Source organism: Alligator mississippiensis, chromosome 3 (assembly GCF_030867095.1).
Source record: "Alligator mississippiensis isolate rAllMis1 chromosome 3, rAllMis1, whole genome shotgun sequence".
Lineage (NCBI taxonomy): Eukaryota > Metazoa > Chordata > Crocodylia > Alligatoridae > Alligator > Alligator mississippiensis.
The window spans coordinates 70,899,791-70,920,021 of NC_081826.1; the positions used below are offsets into that span (position 1 = coordinate 70,899,791).

At 42.9% G+C, this 20,231-nt stretch overlaps 1 protein-coding gene across 2 annotated transcripts; it reads left to right on the top strand.

Moving 5' to 3' along the window:
- The first annotated feature begins 13,641 nt into the window (after positions 1-13,641).
- PENK (proenkephalin) lies at positions 13,642-20,022 on the top strand. Of its 2 annotated transcripts, XM_006270885.4 has the most exons (3): positions 13,642-13,987; positions 14,289-14,429; positions 19,037-20,022. In XM_006270885.4, exons 2-3 carry the CDS (start codon positions 14,292-14,294, stop codon positions 19,703-19,705), a joined length of 807 nt encoding a protein of 268 aa, XP_006270947.1. In that variant the 5' UTR covers positions 13,642-13,987; positions 14,289-14,291; the 3' UTR covers positions 19,706-20,022. The 2 variants fall into 2 exon arrangements, with proteins under 2 accessions (XP_006270947.1, XP_019354049.1); XM_019498504.2 differs by lacking the exon at positions 13,642-13,987 and having other exon boundaries at positions 14,212-14,429.
- Positions 20,023-20,231: the final 209 nt, after the last annotated feature.

A 20,231-nucleotide genomic window follows, 5' to 3' on the forward strand; every position in this document is an offset into this window, starting at 1 on the left:
ATCAGGGACCGAAGCTTCACCCAGCCCTACTAGACAGACAATTGTCTAGGGTGGTTTAAGATCCTTGAATGATAAGAAAATAGGGCTGGAAGGGACCTCACAAGGTCATCTAGTTCAGTCCCCTGCTCACGGCAGGATCATCCCTGACTAAAGCATCCAGCCAAGTGTCTGTCTAACCTAACAGAGCAGAAGAATCATTTCCCTTGCTTTGCAAGAAACACTTCTGTTAATACTGAATAATGTAGCCCTAGCCCACAGCATATTAGTAAAGCATCTAGTTTAATTTTCATTGGAAAACAGTATCTGTTGTGTTATGTAATGATGTATCACACCACCTGTACCCCTCCATTTTAAAATTCTAGATCTACTTACGGTTTGTCCCAATTTATTTTACATAGAAGACATGGGATAATATAGTGACTGACTGCAATGTTAAATTCTAAAATTAGTAAGTGCATTTTTATCATGTAATTTTCACTCCAATTTACCAACATACCAAAATAAAACCTAATTACTTTTAATACAGAGTTTAATCAGTTTATGAAAGGGGTTATAAAGTATGTTTGCCTGTCACAGTAGGTGATCAGAGCAGACTAGCTGACCCAAGAGGTGCTTTTTGATAATAGTGTCTTAGTAAAACATAAAATATATTTGGATACTTCTTTTGTGGTCAAAGTCATAATATCTCTGGGAATTCTGAGGATATGCATCATAGTGACTACTGTCACTTTTGCCATCTCTAATGATCCTATAGAGACCTGTCTACCAGCTGAGTCAGTGCTGGCTAACTCTAAATATGAGCCTTAACAGATATAGGAAGAGGTGGACTGAAGTTCAAACTGATCATTAGGCCTTTCACAGGGAAAGTATAGCCATGCTGAAGTTAAAACAGAACAACTGTCTGACAGCATGTCCCAACACTCCACAAAAGTTTAAGCCAAGTTTAAGTGAACAATTGGAAATGTTATGGTGGTCCGCCTTTGCCCCGAAGAGTCTAATGCTTCACAAAGCCCTCTGAACTTTATCAGCTGTGAGTGATATTTTAAACAGTATCCAAAGAACGAAAATGTGAAATTATTTTTGAAAACTCATTATTGAAGGCATTTTCTGTCACTGGGAAATGATTAATTAATATTTATTTCTTCTTTCTTTCAAATTAATACCTCACCTCTTTTCAAAACTAAAAAAAACTAAATATAAAATTAAAAGACAAACTTAAAAAAAAAATCATCCAGGATCATTCTGCTGGCATACACTGTCAGATTCAAGCACACAATGCATAACTGCCAAAAAATAAATATTCTTGAAATTTAGCCTACTACAACAACAACAACAACAATAATAATTAATATTGCTTATTATTAATGCATGCTTATTATTAATATTATTATAAACACAAGCTATTTAGGCCAGTGAATCATCTTATTTATTGATATGGTAGAACAATGGTACTATGTATTCTTGGTTCTTGCATTGAAACTTTGTATCAATATATTGACAAGATGAAGATATCTATAAAACCTCATTACAATAAATAGTTGAAATTTAACTGTTCATCAACTACCATGGCAAAACTTTTTATAAGAGTTATATGCTGAAAATACAGATGACATGATGAAGTCAATTACTAGAACACACTTTTTAAAATAGTAAGAAATACTGTCTCCAGCAGTGACCAGTACTACCTTTTGAGGAAAGTGAATATATATATATATTCATTTGTATATCATATATATGGAAAGAGAGAAAGAGAGAGAGATCATATGATGAGATCATATGATCATATGATGCTTGACAATAAAAAGTAGAGAAAAGGTAAATGAGAAAGAGATCATAAGATGATATAAATAGATAGATACAATAGCTATAGCTATATATAGCAATAGCTATATATAGATATAATATATCTATATCTATCTATCTATATAGATATCTATCTATATCATATGATCTCTCTCTCAATCTCTCCTTCTCTCTCTGTGATATATATATGTCATATGATGCTTGACAATAAAAAGTAGAGAAGAGGTAAATTGGTAGAAGGGATATTATATGATGCAAAATAAATAAATTGCATTTAATTGCTAGTTCTGTCTCATGCAAGACGCAGATTTACTTCCTGTACCTGCCTTTGGCTATTTCTCTCATTATGTACATCTGGAGTGTTGCATGATTTAGAATAGTATATGGAACATATCAATTTCCACTAAAACCATTAATCCCACATTATGAGATTTCTACTTTATTATTTTTCTTATATCCTTGCTTATGTAATTTTGGTATGCATTGTCTCACTGGTCCTAGATGTATGGGTGGTATAAATACATCAGAGGCATAGCAGTGCAGCACCATGCCCAATGCAGCGCCAGCTCCTGCTGTTCCCATAGTGGCAGCAGATTCAACTTTCACTGCAGCAATGACTGCTTTTGCACCCTCCCTTTCCCTCCCCCCTCCCTCCAGCTCCATAAAGGCTGTAACCAAGGCTGCTGCCCCAGTCAGTTATGCTATTGGTATCAGTAATATACTTTACACTCTTAATGCACCCTATTTAATAACTTTTGGATGATCTCAGTAACATTTATCCAAAAAAATTGAAAAAGTATAGAAATGTTATTTTCTTTCTATTACATACAGAAAAAATAAAAAATTTAGCTGCAATCTTGTCCAACGTCATACAGGAAATTTATGGTAAAACTGGAACAGACCTGATAGTGTTGGGTACTTATGTGATAATATCCTTCCTATCTGTTTCACATTAAGCACATACTTTGGATACAACCGCTGTAGTTGCCACAGAGATGTCAAGTGTTTGCAAATAGAAGAAGTAACATGGATAGGATGGTGATGGGGCTGTACCACAATCTTAACTGGAAGAAGTTCATGGCATTGTGAATGGGAGAAGAGTTGTCCACAGGGTAAAGTATTATAAAAAGACATGCTCCATACTGTAGACAAAAATTGTGAACCTTCCACTGCATCGTTCATTTTTCCTTACCTCATGTTGCTACCACTACTATACTGTCTCCAAGCTCCATCCCTCCTCTACCTGTCCCTACTGGTCCAAAAAATCTCTGTCCCTCTCTATATGCAGAACTTCATGAGTAACTTGTGCAGAACTTACGAGTAAAATCAGAATTCCAGTCAAACCACACCTATGCTGAATTTTAAAAAAATTGCAAACTTTCATAAAATATTATCAACAATTATATGCAGGAAAAGTAATAAGGCTCAGGTGGCTGGGGCTGCTTGTTAGACTCTTGAGTGTTCAATTATGCAGCAGGAGAAAGGAAATGACTTTCAAAGATAAAACAAGCAGCTTTAAAGAGAATGAATGTAGAGAAGTAAACTGAGTAGGGGGAAAGGTCAGGAACTAATTTCTGAATCTTTTTATAGAAACATGAAAGAAAAGGCGGGTGCCAGGCTGTGGCCAAAGGAACTGTGATCAAAGATGAGGCAGGAAAGATCACCTTCTTGAGGGAAGGGAATATAGTGACTAATGATGATGGCTGATGATGGTACTTACTTCAGCTTCAGAGAACCTTATTTACTACTGATGCCATTACCCTGCATATTTCTTTGTGTTGGTTACTTCTCTCCATATTCCCAGAATCAGAGGCATAACAATGCAGCCAGGCACCCAGGGCAGCCGCAACATGTGGGGGCAGTATCAGTTTCCGGTTGCTGCCACACGGCTGACACAATTGCACAGCTACCGGAGTAGCAGTTCCCTTCCCTCCCCACCCCACTCCCCTGCCCAGGTAAGTGGCCAGCCCCAGTCACCCTGCCCTACTTAGATTACTGCCCAGAATACTCTTCCTGACCCTAAAAATCCCCAGCCTTCATCCTTCAAATATATACTACAAGCATACTTTCTGAGGAGAACTAAAATGCTGAGTAATCTTTAGCTAACTAAAAATTGTGTTCATTCAATGCAAATTGTGGAACTAACATGACATGTTAGATGACTTGACATTCCCAAGTGATTGCTTTTCCTTGTGTTGCGTACATTCTTTCCTCCAATTCCTGGGGGCATGCTGTGCATTTCTATAAAAAGTTCCAGTGGTTCAGCTACACCCATAACAGTAATAATTTTCAGATTCAAAGGGTAGTAATCCATGCCTCCATGTCTAGGTGGCAGACAGTATCAACTGAAGTGCCCCAGGGTCTTAGTGCCAGTTTTGTTCAATATCTTCATCAATGATCTGGAAGGTGGGATGGAGTGCACCCTTAGCAAATTGCAAATGACACCAAGCTAGATAGAGTAGTAGGTATGCTAAAGAGTAGGGCTAGGATTCAGAGAGACCTCAACAAATTGGAGGATTGGACCAAAAGAAATCTCATGAAATTCAATAAGGGGAAGTGAAAAGTCCTGTACTTAGGACAGAACAATCCCATGCACCAGTAAACACTGGGCATGTCTACATGTGCCCCTGACTGTGCAGTTTACATGTGCCCCTGACTGCACAATTGATACTAAATGATTATGCAGTACCCGCCAGTACTGTGCAGTCCTTGCAATTCACGGGTTGTTTTCAACCCTACTGCACAGTTGCAATGAGCTACTGCACAGTAGCTTGTTGCTACTGCGCAGTAGCGGCAATATCTCAGTTAGTGCCTGTTGATGCTACATTGCCGTAGTGATGGGCTATGTTGCCATAGTTCATCATTACGGCAAGGTTGCGTCTCATGAAGACACGCCTGCTGGGGACTAACTGGCTAAGCAGATCTGCAGAAAAGGACCTGGGGGTTACCATGGACAATAAGCTGAATATAAGCCAACAGTGTGCCTTTGTTGCAAAGAAGGCTAACAGCATATTGGGCTGAATTAATAAGAGCGTTGCCAGCAGATTAAGGGAAGTGATTATTCCCCTTTATTTGGCACTGATAAGGCTACATCTTGAGTCCTGTGGCCAGTTTTGGGCCCCCCACTACAAAAAGAATGTAGACAAATTAAAAATAATCCAGTGGAGTCCAATGAAAATGGTTACTGAGCTGGGGAGCATAACTTCTAATGAGAGGCTGAGGAAACTGGGCTTCTTTAGTCCGGAGAAGAGAAGACTGAAGGGGAATTTAATAGCAGCCTTCAACTACCTGAACGGTTGTTCCAAAGAAGCTAAACTGTTCTCAGTGGTGGCAGATGACAGAACAAGAAGCAAAGGTCTGAAGTTGCAGCAAGGGAAGTTTAGGTTAGATATCAGAAAAAAAAACTTTCTCACTAGGAGGGCAGTAAAGCAGTGGAACTGGCTACCCACAGAGGTTTTGGAATTTCCATCCTTGGAGGTTGTTAAAACCTGGGTAGACAAAACCTTGTCTGGGATAATGCATTTGGGGATGATCCTGCTTTGAGCAGGGGTTAGACTAGATGCCTTCCTGAGGTCATTTCCAACCCAAATTTTCTATGATTCTATGAACCCTTGTGGAAACCAGCAAATTTAGTATTCACAACAATGGAATTTAGCCCACCCTGAAACATTGCCAGTCCAAAATGCAGCTTTACCTGTCACTGCTCAAGTTCTATCCAAATGTATGATGAAGGCAAATCTTCAGCCCAGACAAGTCCCTAGATTATAAGATTTCCAGAACAGGAACAAAGAGGAAGATTATAGCCCCTCTGTTCCATTCTACTGGCTCTTGAGAATGCTCCACTTTGGAAGCAACAGAAGGCTCCCAAACATGGCACTTCAGCCCCCAAATCCCCGTGTTGTGGTCTTCCAGGGGCAGTAATTAGTGATTCTAGATTACAAAATAGCCTCTTACCCTCTTGAGCCTGGAAGCCCATGGGGCTAATGTAATCAAGGCAAACCATCACAGCTCAATGAGCTTTAGCTAAAGCACCCCCACCACCATTTTGAAACACAGAGATCCCTTATATACGTGACCCAGAGGCTGCTGGAGCATGCTAATTAGCACAATCCGGCAGACTCACAGCAGACTCGATTACTCTGAGCAGAGCTCAGTCACATGTATAGATGCTAAAAATGCCTTAATTGCTCTGCCACCAAACTTCTTCAAGAATTGTAAGGCTCCAGTTTAAGCTTCCAGAATTTGGGATAAAGCCACGTTTTCCTTTTCAAACCCTTCAGCCTGTGCCTACAAAGATGCCTGCTGTTCTGTCTGCACCAGGCACCACACTGGCATCTGTTGCAGGTCTTAATTATACAAGAGAAAGTCATTTTGAATGCTGTACTATAGTGTGATTGTAACATCCCCTAACTGGACAGTACAATACTAAAATCAAAAACAAACAAATTCTAGGCCTGGAAAAGGTAGTGGACCAGCAGGAGTTCAGCTGCATTAAAACACTGTTAGCTTTCTCTGTCTGGCAAGGATGTAAACTGACATTCCAGCTATGTTACTTACGATTTCAGCTAAATAATTATTTTCCCAAGCAGAATCTTATACTTAATTTTTCTGCTAATCCTTCTACTACTGCATTGCAACCATAAACCTTGTCATATATAGACTTATTCTTCCCCTGCCCAGAATTGTGGCTTTTTTATGTAATAGGCACATCTTAACTTAAAAGGCAATAAAATCACCCCATTCATGTGTGAAATAATAATAATAATAACATATCATCCTGGATTCAGAATCAAAATGCATTTTGATATTGGGATCAAGGTTTAAGTCTACTTGAAATGTTCTTTGTCATGATCCCTGTCAAAATAAAGCACATCATTCTGTCATATGCTGTTATATTAAATATGTATTTTGTTAACTGTATTCTCCATGTTCTATTCAGTCCAGCACTTATTTTCAAATTCTTTGTGTGTATGTACATACGTGTATGTGTCAGAAAAAATAAAAGAACACAGAGGAATTATGTGCATAAATCCCCAATTTCATGTCTTTTTTCTAGTTCTGTTACAAGTAACCAAAAACAATCAAGAATGCATATAATTAGACGTAAGGGGCTCCTACACACATGTAGGGAGCCTTCTCCAATGTGTTGGAAATCCAGAGCATCAGAGCAGAATTGATTAATTGAGTCTGGTGGAGCAAGGAAACGGATGCACTCCGGCAGCCCTGATATCACATGTATCAGCATCGCTGCATGTCTCCACATTGACAAAATGGCAGCAGGGCGCTTTGAAATAAAACATGTCCAACGAACCATGGAACATGTCCATAGTTCAAAGTGCCCCGCTGCCATTTTTTCAGTGTGGGAACACATGGCAATGCTAATACACATGACGCGCAAGAGCTTTTAATTAGCTCGGCTCACTAATTAAAGTGCCCGGTGCTGTATCCAGAAGCACACATAAAAATGCCCAAAGATTTTAAATACATGAAGCGTACTTATTCTGTCTTGAATATAAGATCAGTCAGTGACATGCAGCATTCACCCTCCTTCACAAGATCTGCATCACCTACAGTGTTACATAATTTACAAAGGAAAGATAGCATTCAAGGTTCCATATTTCCATATTAGTAACTCTAGCATCACACTTTTTTTCCATCTAAAAAAAAATAATTAATTCCAATGGTAAAAACAGTTTTACCAGAAAAAAATCCAAAACCTTAGATGTGGTAAGAAATGAAGTAGTATTTTATAGCATGTATTTCTTTTAAATAATTATTAGGGTAAGTCTTACCATATCACTGAAGACAATGAGGGTGTTTTTTTTATCTCTTTCAGAGTAAGTATTGCTTTATGTCCTGAGGAAGATCTGTTGTCCATTCTGGTGAGCGCATTCTGGTGGTGCATATTTTTGTTATGTAAAAGTAGATTTTGGGATATTGGCATACCAAATACTTAATATAATACACACATACATATGACATCTCTGCATTACATTTCCCTGCTTTGGGCTTAAATTTACTAAATACCTTAAAGGTGTGGAAAAAATATATTGTGTGTAAGTGTAAAAACATATCTTATAGCAAATAGTAGGATGTATTGTAGTTCTGATATCAAATACATATATTCCCATTAAAATCAAGCCTATATTCTTCACCAAAATTAATAGAAGTAAGTCCTCTAGCGAAGGAGCGAAGAAAATAATCAGGAAAAAGTCCTGTTTCATATTCCTATTCCCTAAATGAAGCTTTCTGCTCTGACGCAGGTTGCTAGGGGTTCTAACTCCATGTTTATTTCATACGTTCACAAATCTATGTTCATGTAACTATTCAGTAGCAATACTGCTATCATCAGGGATCTGGTTTTATCTGTTAGAAAATCAAAAATTCTCTGATTAAATGGCCCCAAATCCACGTTTCTCAACGATTAAAATGAAATGCCACTATATATATATAGGTATCAGTTCAACACAAGGTTTTATTGATGTATTTACAATTTTAAAGCAATTTAGAAGCATACCAGCACCTCAATCATTATAAAAAAATACATTCTAAGTACCTATATGTTTTGGCATTTGATTTTTCTTTTATCATGGAAAATCTGAGCTTCCCCTGTCCCCTTCACTCACCAGGACACGGATCCAGCTGCACCTTCCTTCCCCCTCCCCCTCATTTTGTAGCACTAAGCAGCCCTCATATGCCAGTGCCCTTCACTTCCAAGCCACAGCCTCAACTAGCCCTGCTGGCATGACCCACACCCCTCTGCCCCGCCACCGCCAGCCCTGCTGGCACGACCTACATGCAGACCCGTCCTTAGGGGTGGGCAGTAAGGGCAACTGCCCAGGGCACTGAGATGGGGGGTGTCATGGCACCCTAAGGCAGGGCCCAACCTTAGCTCAGGCAGGCATGCCCCTCATTCCTGACCCACAGCCTCCTACCCCTCCAGCCCTGCCAGAGGGGGCCCAAAGCTGCCCTTGGCCCTCAAGCCTCAGTCCCCCAGTATGTGGGGCAGGGGGTGAGTGTGTAGTGTGTGGGGAAGGGGGGGTGTAGGGCAGAGGTGGGGTGTGGGGCAGAGAGGGTATTTGGGGCAGGGGGTGGGTGTGTGGGGAAAGGGGTATGTACGGAAGCAGGGAGTCCTGGAGCTGCCACTGCCATCACTGCCACCAGGATCCCCACTCTAGCACCACTGCCAGGAGCTCCACACCAACCATGCCTCCATGGACATCAAGGTGAGATGCCCTCTGCTCACCCAGTAGTAGCAAGAGCGGCAGCAGGAAGAACCGGCCTTAGGGGTGGGCAGTGAGGGTAACCACTGTGGTTTTGGCAGCTCCAGCTCCTGTGGGCAGCGGCAGAGCAAATCCAGCTGCAGTGCAGACTGGAGGGAAGAGGAAGGGATGTCTGTAGAACCGCCCCACCTCAGGCTGTGGCTCCTGCACCACACTAGGTGGCCTGGCCACAGCTGCATCTCAGGGCAGCATCTCCTAGCCACCCTGCCGCTGCCCCTGAGCACACAGGCACTGGCCACTGGCACTGTCAGTCTGGCCATGCAGCTCTCTGCCACTGTCAAAGGGCCTCCTACCCACTCCCCCGCTGAAGGGCCAGGCACCCCCAAGGTGGGCCCTGCTGGTAACAGCGTGGAGCTGGGCTCATGAGTGGCACTGAGCGCTGCCTCAGACCCCCTTGCTCCACCACAGCCCCAGCACCCAGTGCCAGCAGGCACCCACACTGTGTCACAGGCATGCATACAGACTCCCAAGTACACATATGCCCCAGACACACACACACATCCCCTCCACACACACAACCCCTCGCCCCGCCCATGCACTACCTCCACACACCCCTGCCACACACACACTTCCCCCCACCCCCAGCTCCCCAGACAATCCCCAAACCCTGGCCCTCCAACCCCCACCCCCTACTGTCCCATAGACTTACCTATATCCAGCTGCTGGAGCTGCTCCTACCACCCTCTCTGGCTGTATTGCTGGCCACAAGTGCATGTGCGTGCAGGCTGGAACTCTGCCAGCCTGCAAGGAGAAACCCATGGTTTCCCTTCAAAGGGGAAAATCCACATTTTTCTCCTTTAAAGCTGAAAATCCGCATTTTTCCACAAGCAACAGAAAACCTTGGTTATCATTCAGGAGATCAGAAATTTCAGAAATCAAGGCTGATCTTGTGATTAAAGTACTGGACTGAAACTCAGGAAACAGAGTCTTAATTCTGCTTTTGACTTTCTGCATGACTTTGGGCAAGTTATTTAGAATCTGCACTTAAGCTTTCTATCTTTAAGACGAGGGTTTCTTTCTTTATCTCCCCCTTTTCCCTCACTTACATCTGTCCTATTACTGTGCTTGGCCAGACCCTAAAATGGAGGAACCTGACATCAACTGGAGCCACAAATCACTGCTGTAATACAAATAATTTTATTTTCTCAAGTATATGAAGGTAGTATTTAGAAAGTGTTCCTGTCTCAGGCAATAACTGTTCTGGACTAAATTAATTCAGAAGTTTTATTAGCCCCAGGACACTGCTATTACCAAGTTACCAGTGAGCAACAGGTTATCATTATTATTATACTGAAAAGTGTTCTCTCTCCTTTTATAACTGTCTTAATTTTTTTTCTTCTCAGTCCTTGAACAGCATAGGAAAGATTCACCTCCATTCCTACAGTGAGTAATGTTTTACATTACATGTATTCTAAATGCTGGCTTTCCTCCCTCTCATTTGCTCACATTGAAAACTGAAATGAAGCTTTGTATTAGTAGCCTCTCCCCTGCTGAAACTGAAGGAAAAAGAACTTTTAAAATGAACATAATTTAATTTTAAAGAAATTTCTAGTTTCTTCTAGTGCCTTCATGAGTGAGCAGCAGAAGTCAGGGGTCTGTGGGTAGGCAACTGTAGCAGCAGCTGTAAAGCAGCTAAAACAGAAACTAGTACACCTAAAGGAGAAAGCAGAAATGAAGTCCATTTGGGGACATTTATCCTGCAAGTACCCAATGGACTTTGAGAAATAGAACCCTCCACAAGTAGCAGGAATAATAAAAAAAACTATCTATGGACTTGACCAGAATTTCTCTGTCCTGGACTAACTGTTTGCACCAAACTTCCTTTTCTTCCTCGCAGATTGACTTTTATTAGTAGATGTTTAGGATTGTGAATCCAAAAAGATGACAAAGCTGGTAGGGAAATACAAATGGCCCGAGTGAGGTACTAAAGTTAAAGGGATGGGGGTGAGGAGGGGAACTCAACTAGGTTACAGAAAATACAATGTTAGCCAACTAAGCCCGAGGTGGGGGGGAAGAGGGTTGGGGGAAAGGGAGGGACACACTACTGAGCAGGGCCAAGCTAGTTCTGAACAGGCAAGTTCTGAACAGGCTAGTTGGATACCACAAACAGTGTAGCAAAGTATCACTGCTCATACCAGATGAAGCACTTTACTAATGTGGCTGTAATGCAGTTGCTTCAGGTTTCATCACAAGACACTGCATGGTGCCATGCAGACATACACTCGGTCTCTTCACCTCAAGTTTACACCACACCTGTCCCCTTCATGCTCTCCTTCCTTATCCTGGTCCCATTAAGCCTCTTCCTTTCCCCATTTTGTTCCATTTTTTCCATTCAGTTTATCTCCATCTAAGAAACTCCTCTCCTCCCCCAACAAAAAACTGTAGAACTAACATAGCTTTTGCTGCTATTGCATTGCTCACTCTGTTATTGTGTTACGCCCTGTCCCTCACCTTCATAGAATCATAGATTCATAGAAGTAGGGTCGGAAGGGACCTTGTAGATCTTCAAGTCCGACCCCCTGCCTGGGCAGGAGGGAAACTGGGCTCAAATGATCCCAGCCAGGTAGGCATCAAGCCCTTCTAGAAGTCCTGTGCATTTAGACTGGAAGCTCTGCTGGGAAGAGAACAATGAGGTCCCATTTTTGGTTGGCCCTCTGCCACTAACACACTGAATGAATACATATATGAGTGTATATACTTCCAAAAAGTACGTGTGTGATTATTTGAGATGACTGCTTTATTACAGGCATTAGCATGCAGAGGCAATTGCCAGTGAGAGCAAAGGAACTGTATGTTGTACAGTGACTGAGACTTATACAGGTGCCATAATACTCTGTACCCCCAAAACACACATATGCACACACACTCAGAATGCATGTATATGGAATATCTTATGATTGTGTTGCTGTGGGTCAGTACTTATCCCTAACACACAATTACACTTCGTTGTCATTGTAGTTAAACTCTCACTGTGTTCATGAGCTCTAGTTTAATGGGCTAATAACTATATAGACATACTGATGTTCTGACACTCCCCCAAACATCCCACATCGCCCACCACCACAAAAGGCCATATGAAGACCACTATTATACGAGAGGACAAACTGAACATGACACTACTGGAGGTAGGCAATGCCACACTGCAATTGAGAAAACCAGAGGAAGTCACTCTGCTGTTGTATTATACCCCTGAGATTCTCCAACCCCTGTAACAGGCTATAAACCACCCATTTGTATTGTATTTGTGCTAACGCAGTAGCACAGAGCACCATACTCCAAACTCAGGTGCTAACAGTAGGTGCCTGCAGTAGCAGAGGATGAGGCTGGATGCCCAGGAGGACCTTTTGAGTCCTATATTCCTCTGCAGATTAAGGCACTCATCCAGGACATTACATCAAGTACACAGGGACTCAAACCTCAACCTACAGGTAAGTCCAAAACAGCAATCTGTTGAGTCTTTGAGACTGGTATGTCTTTATGCCTGTCTCTCTCACGCATGTTTGTTCCCACCCCTGAGAAAAAAAAATTGAACAGATTTTGCTTTCATCCTGAGGGAAAAGTAAATAAGATTTAGAAACTCATTTTTAAACAAAGTTGTTGCTTTCTGCCCAGCCTCATCTAAATCACAGTTTCTACAAACATACAAAATATTTTCTGCAAGAGGCTTCAAGAAAGATGCAGTTCTGAACATCAGAGACTTGGAAGGGCCTCTCTTCAAAGGTGTGACCTCAAGACAGGCCACTGCTGTTTCAGGGCACGTGATAAAGAAGGAGCCATTTCTAGCAGGCATTCTGTGCCCTACATTTGCAGTCACAAAGTATAAGAGAAAATGATCTGACAGCGGAATCCAATCTGCTATGGTCTGTGGATCATTGCCTCACCCTCCTGCCTTGTGAGGCTTTCATATCCACAGGCTGCTTTCACAATGGATGTGAGATGCATCCAAGCAGCAGGGCCCACCTACATGCTAGTGTGACTCTGGTCCAAGGGTTGGAAGAGACAGCAAAGCTAGGGGCCTTGTGCACAGTGCGCTGCACAAATGTTGATCAGCATCTGTGCCACCTCCAGCTTGGAGCAGTCACGCTTCTGCTCCATCCTCTGTGCCCCCGCAATGCCACGTCCCCTGACATAACCATGGCCTTGTGTTAGAGCAGGAAGGAGACGAGTTTCAATACAAGGCCTTGCTCCTAATCAACTCCTTGCCCGAGGGGCCGCTGAAGCCGTCTATCAGTTCCAGCCCTCTTCATTCCTGTCACCACGTGCCTGGCTTGGCAGGAGCGCGCGGGGGAGAGCGCACGAGGCAGGCAGCCCGGCCGCGCTCCCGCCTCTCCCCCAGCACCGGGCTGCTTTCTTCCACCGGGGAGGGGGCCTGGGCCGGCCGCCCCTCGGCCGCCCCGGGCTGCGCGGAACCCGGGCGCCCTCTAGCGGGCCCGGAGAGCCGAGCCGAGCCGAGCCGAGGGGCGGCGGCTCGGGGCGGGGCGGGGCGGGGCGGCGGGCAGACCCCTGCGGCGGCGGCTCCGGGACTCGCTCGTGCCCCCCCCCGACGGCCGGGCTGGCGTAGGGGCTGCGTCAGCCGAAGCCCGGAGGCGATTGGGGGAAGACGCCGCTTTTCCCTTCTTGGCCGAATTATAAAGTCGCTGCCGCCGCCTCCCGCAGCCGGACTCGAGGAGCAGCCACGGGGCACGGCGGCTGCTGCAGCCCTACCCTGCCCTGCCCCGCGCCGCCCCCACACCTCCTCCAGCGGGGCCCGAGAACTGCGGGCTATTGCTCCCCCCCTTCCTTTGACAGCTCCTCCGCTCGCCCGGCCGCTCGCTATATAACAGCGGCTCGGAGCAAGAGGCGTCCAGCGGAGCCGGCTCCTCTCCAGCGCGGCGGCAGCGGGCTCCTGGGGCAGCCCGGCTGTGAGTGCCCCGCTCCGCGGCGCTCGGCGCGGCCCCGCCGGCGGTGCAGGGGCCGGGCCGGGGCCGATCGCGGGGAACGTGGCGGGTGGGGCGGCCAGAACCAGGGCCTGGGGAGAGGGCGCGCAAGTCTCTCCTGGGTCCCTTCTAAGCCCTTCCGCAGAGGCTGAGCTCCGCCAGGCAGCGCGGAAGGGCGGCGGGGGCTGCGGGGAAGGGAGGGCGGGCTGCGGGCGCCCGGGACGAGAAGGGTTCGCGGGGAGGCGGAATGGATCCGGACCTGGCTTTTGCCCCGTTCTTCCTGCAGCTCATGGCTTCGCTCCTAAGACGTTGCTGCTGGCTGCTGGCTCTCAGCACCTGCCTCGCACTGACGGTGCGGGCGGCATGCAGCCGGGACTGCGCCTCCTGCGCCTATCGCCTGGGGCACCACGCCGAGATCAACCCCCTGGTAAGCGGGGCGGGGCGGGGCGGGGCGGGGGCAGGTGCCCGGTGCCCGGTGCCCGGCGGCCGGGTCAGCACCTTGGAGAGCTCCCGCGGTCCTGGCGGGGCGGCGGCCGGAGGGGCCCGGGACGCACCCACGGGCTCGGTCGAGCCGCCGCGAGCGCCCTGTGGTGTACGCTCAGCTGGCAGGCCCGAGCAACATGAACTAGAAGTGCCCCTGGGGCCATGGGGTTGTGGAGGGGAGAGCCCGGCCGGCCTCCTCTGCCCCGGAGCACGTAGCCGCCCTTGGAGCCGGAGGCAAAGCTTGCCCCGTCCATGTACTCAGTTTCGACACAGGGTTAAAAGCGCCCTGGAGGGGAGGTTACCCCCGTGGGCAGTTTTCAGGAGAGTCTAACGAGAAAAGAGCTGTTATTGCCATGCTGGTCACAATGTCCGAGCAAACCAAGCATGTTTGCAGAACTGGCCGTGAGATCCATCCAGCCTCCTATCAGCGGCCAATCCTTCGTCTACCCCTCCCGGGACAGTAACGCATCGCGTTGCTCTACAGTGTGGTCTTGGTGCTAGAGGAAGCTCCCTCTGCTAACGCAGGCTTGAAGCTCTTTAAGTTTCCTCTGCTAACAGAGAAAAGACTCCGTTGGAGGCTACTGCTAGTTGGTGGGGGGAAAGTCCGCTGTGAAACGCATTTGCAAACTGTATGTTGCAAGAAAGTGGTGGGGGTGGGGAGCTTTGCAGTATAAATCATACAAATAGGACAAGTCCCAAGTGGAAAGCACACATTTAACTTTAAAGCTGTGATTCCAGGGATTAACTATCAAAAATAGCTTGGAAGTTTAGAGGCACTTTCTACATACAGATGGGGAAAGTCTGCAAACTTTATGTTAGCGTAAATACTTCCACTCGAAAAAAAAAAATAAAACCCAAGTCATTATGTCTGAAACGTTTTCAGAGTGTGTAAGGCTGTTCTAGCTGAGAGAGATTAGAAACCGATTGTCTTATGTCATAAAATCATAGAAAATGAGGGTTGGAAGGACCTCAGAAAGTCTCCTAGTTCCCTGCTCAAAGCCAGACCATCCCCAACTAGATCTTCCCAGCCAAATGTCCATTTTTTACATGTTTATATTGCATTTCTGCAGTTGCTTTGTGGATAGCTGAAGGGGACAGTATTTTTTGGAGTCAATTTCTCAAATCTGGCTTTTGGAAACTTTTTGCAGAGGAAGTTTTTTCCTTTTTCAGAAGTGATTAAAAGTCAATGAAAATAGAGATTTAGAGGCAGAGAGAGTCCCTGAAGTGATTTTAAGCTATTTTTATCAGTAATGGGTAATGCACACATGCACATGCACACTCACACAAAGATAAAGATCTCAAAAACAAAAGAAAGTTGTTTCAGAAGAAGGATGCAATAATTTTTCAGGAGACTGCTGCTGCTCTGCACTGTAGCTCTTCTCCTAATTAAGTATTGACACTCGTATGGCACGAGATACTGCACCGTCAAAGAACCATGATGTCGCAGTGAGTGAGCTAAGGGGTTGTAATACGCTAAAGCACTTAAATGCTGGCTTTACCTTTAAGTACCTGAGTAGTCTCACTGAAGTCAATGGGAACTGCATTTGTGCTTCCTAGAGCCAGATGAGACTGATTAGGTGGGTGCATAAGTGTTTGGCTGGAGCCTGGGCAGAGTGCTCAGTAGTTTGGGGAAACAGCAGTAACTGCCTATTTTCCAAATACATTGGTGCTGGTGCAGACACAAAGCTCTGCCTGTAAATCATACTCCTTTAACATCTGTTTTTAAAACAAATTTTGTTAAGAAACCATGGCTGCCCAATCAAAGTTGAGATGTTATTTTCTCTAATTAAGCCCTATTAGCACTGATTATTACAGTGGACTTGCATGGAATGTAAGGGTCTGATTCTGCAAAATGCTGGATTCCTACAGTTGCTAGTGACTTCAGTGGGAACTGGTAATGCTGTGTGCTCTTAGGCAGTAGCATCCAGCCTGCTGGAGTCTCTCACTTCAAGGATTTGATCTTGCAGCCTTTGTACACTCAGCATTCCTAATGAACTTCCTAAAAGTTTTGCATCAAAAATGCCTGTAAGTCAGTGGTTGTTTGTGTCCACAAGGAATTACCAGAATTATAAATCTTGTTTGTTACAGAAACAATGGTGCATCTTTAAACTCAGCAGTTACCTATGATTGTTTATCTGTATAGATAGGTGCTAACATGATACAGATCTATAAAGCCAACATGATATAGATCTATAAAAACTGCATGTTTAATGTATTTAATTTTGAATCAATCCTTAAGCTCAACTGCGAAGTTTAAATTCATTTTAACAAGCTTCCGTGTACAAATTTCATCAGAGGTAGAAAAAAGTGTTATACTGCTCAGTAACAGCATTTTTTCAGCTGATATAACACAAGAGTGAAGGCACAAACCAGATAACCTTTTCTATACTAACAGCAACTCCAGAGAGACACATTAACATGTTGTGAGTTCATATTTGTTGTTATCATATTGAGCACCAGGAAATTTAAACATACCCTGTGACTTCATACTTGCTTTTATCATATAGCACACCAGAGGATGTAATCACACCATTTATTACATACAAAGTATTTGGGGCATGTTTATTAGAGTTGGGAGGGTATTTGTTGAAACAGATCTACTAACAAGAAAAGAAAAATGTTTTGCTTATTTTCTATTACAGAAATTTCCAAATCAGACTGCAGCTGAGATCATATCATTGATATAATGAAAATGTTTTTGTAGGAAAATATTCATGCAGTGCCAATTAAAAAAGCTGAAAATTAGAGGCACTTTCCAAGTGAAATGTTGCAAGCAACATAAACTGCTTTGAACAACATCTCAGGTTAACCTATTAATCCCTAGTGATTATTAATATGAAAATCATTACAGCCTAAACTTTCTGGTCCATGGACAGTTATACAATTATAAAAAGATTAAAAATATAGCTAATCACAGAATTAGTAAACTAATCAGTTGCTATTAGTTTAATAGTCCTAAAGCATATAAAATCCATAGACAGAATGTTCCCAATATAGGCAAATCAAATATCCTTATTGTTATTTGTTTTCATCTATAATTAAAGAAATGGAAACTATAAAATTAATAATGAATGTAAAAGTACACAGCATTTCAAATGTAATTAGTCCATGACTTAAAATTTCTCACCATTTATGAGACTATAACTGTAGTGATTTATTCACTTGTTAGAGTGCCATCTATTCTAAATTATAAGAAAGTACAATGGAAATTATTTTGTGCGGTGAAACAATTTCAATATAACTGTTAATTTAATTCAGGTTTATCTAAACCTATTTAATCTTTGTCAAAATCCTTGTCATGACACATTTTGAGCTATTCAGGTCTAAAACTTAAAGGTTCTTATATGTTGTTCTGACTTTTCACTTTGGCATCTTACATAATAATTTTTAAAAAACAGCACTGAGAACATTGAAGTGGTTCTTTATAGAATTAATCACAGTGGCATAGAAAAGGAGAAAAATTATGGATGAAAAGAGCAAATATTGGTATATTGTAATTCATTCCTATGTTACTGAAGATCATGATTGCATAGAAAATAACTTCCATGACATACCAATAATTATTACTAATGAATAGCAATATTAACTATTTTCTCTAGTACATGTAGGTAAGCTATGACAAGCTACATTGTACAACATTTATCTATGTTTTGTTAACTTATGCTATACTTCAGCATGTAAAATGATTATGTAGGTCAAGAGGCAGTTTTTCTTCTCTGTACAGAGCTACTTAGTGATATTCATCTTCTTCATATCTGACACTACTACAGTACCCAGACTATGTAGACCTGTAGTATAATCTTGCATAGCAAAACCTATATTTCTATGTGTTCATTTAAAATGTGAACCCAAGTATATTTGAAATATTTGTTAAAACAATAAAAACAGAAAAGACACTATAGAGTAATAAAACTATAGGAGCCACTGGAGATACTTAGAACATCACATTACAGGTGGCTTCTTTTCACTATTATTGTCTTTTTATGTTCTAACTTGTAAGTAAATGTGCCAACACAGATAGCAATCTCACATTTGTATACAGGATGGAAAATTTACCAAACTAAGATTTTCATAAAATGTATTAACATTACCTTATTTTATAAGGATCCAATAAACTCTTATAATTGTTTGTATTTTTTAAGTGACTTCATAAGAGGAGTGAATAAGAAGTGATAAATAAAATAGAGGTTTTTTTGGATCTACTCATGAACCTTCATATTTTTTTCAATTTTTTTTATATTCCCAAGCCAGAATAGAGGTGTGTGAGTGTACACACTTGTGTCTTTGTTTAAATTATAATCATGAATTGCCATGCCAGATCAGAACAACAATCCATCTAGCCCAGTGTCCTGCCTCTTACAGAGGACAGTGTCAGCTGCTTCCTAGAAAGGTGAAAGAACTACATAACAACTATTAAATAAATTGTAGACAAAGGAAATTTCTACAACCCATTCATAAAGGTTGGATTCTGTGCTTTAAAGTAAAGGCCAGAAAACACCAAGGTGTTTGTTTCTACTAAACCAGTCTTAGTAAATCGCATCAATTTTTCAGGCATGCACACTAGAATGTGAGGGAAAACTGCCTTCTTCAAAAGCCTGGGAAACCTGCAAGGAGATTCTACAACTGACTAAACTGGATCTTTCTGCGGAGGGCAACAGCGCTCCAGTAGACAACAAGAAAGAACAGGATGAGAACCATTTTCTAGCAAAGAAGTATGGTGGCTTCATGAAAAGGTACGGTGGCTTCATGAAGAAAATGGATGAGCTTTACCATGTAGAACCAGAGGAGGAAACCACTGGAGGAGAAATTCTTGCTAAGCGGTATGGAGGATTCATGAAGAAAGACTCAGATGATGACACCTTGGCTAATTCTTCTGATCTGCTGAAGGAGCTTCTGGGAACAGGAGACAACAATGAAGCTGGACATTATCGAGAAATAAGTGAGAATGATGGGGAGGTCAGCAAAAGATATGGCGGCTTCATGAGAAGCATAAAGCGCAGTCCAGAACTGGAAGATGAAGCCAAAGAGTTGCAAAAGAGATATGGTGGCTTTATGAGAAGAGTAGGTAGGCCAGAATGGTGGCTAGACTACCAGAAACGATATGGTGGATTTCTTAAGCGCTTCACTGATTCTGTTCTGCCTTCAGAAGAAGATGGGGAAAGTTATTCCAAAGAGGTTCCAGAGATGGAAAAGAGATATGGTGGATTTATGAGATTTTAACACCCTCCCCTTTTATCCCTTTTGTCCCAAATGAGAGAGACTGCCTCATTGATCATAATTTATTGTAATGTGTTGCTTGTACTGTACAGTTTTTTACTGTCCTAGTTAATGATGCAATCTGCAATCTGTTGTTTCAGGGTCCGTGTTCTTTTAAATCAATAAGTAGGTTCTGTTTTAGTCCAATTTAAATCTATATTGTAGTTTTCATGCCAAAAATATTTTGGTTACCTTTATCCCTTTTCTTTAAACAGAACAACACATCTTCAGTAAAATTGCTTAACTGTACATATAATAAATTCTTCATCTTAACTGCATAATGTATTGTGAGGTGTCTGTTACTTCCTTACTGTTCATTCCGCCAAAAACCTTCTTAAATTCATTTGCCTGTTCTGTAAAGCTCACACTCTTCGGTATCACATAATTCCTACTGTCCACAAAACAGCAGGATCTGAAATTGAATTTTTTACCTTGACTTTTGGGTTTCTAATATATTATAAAAATAAATATATCCTAAACTGGATCAGAT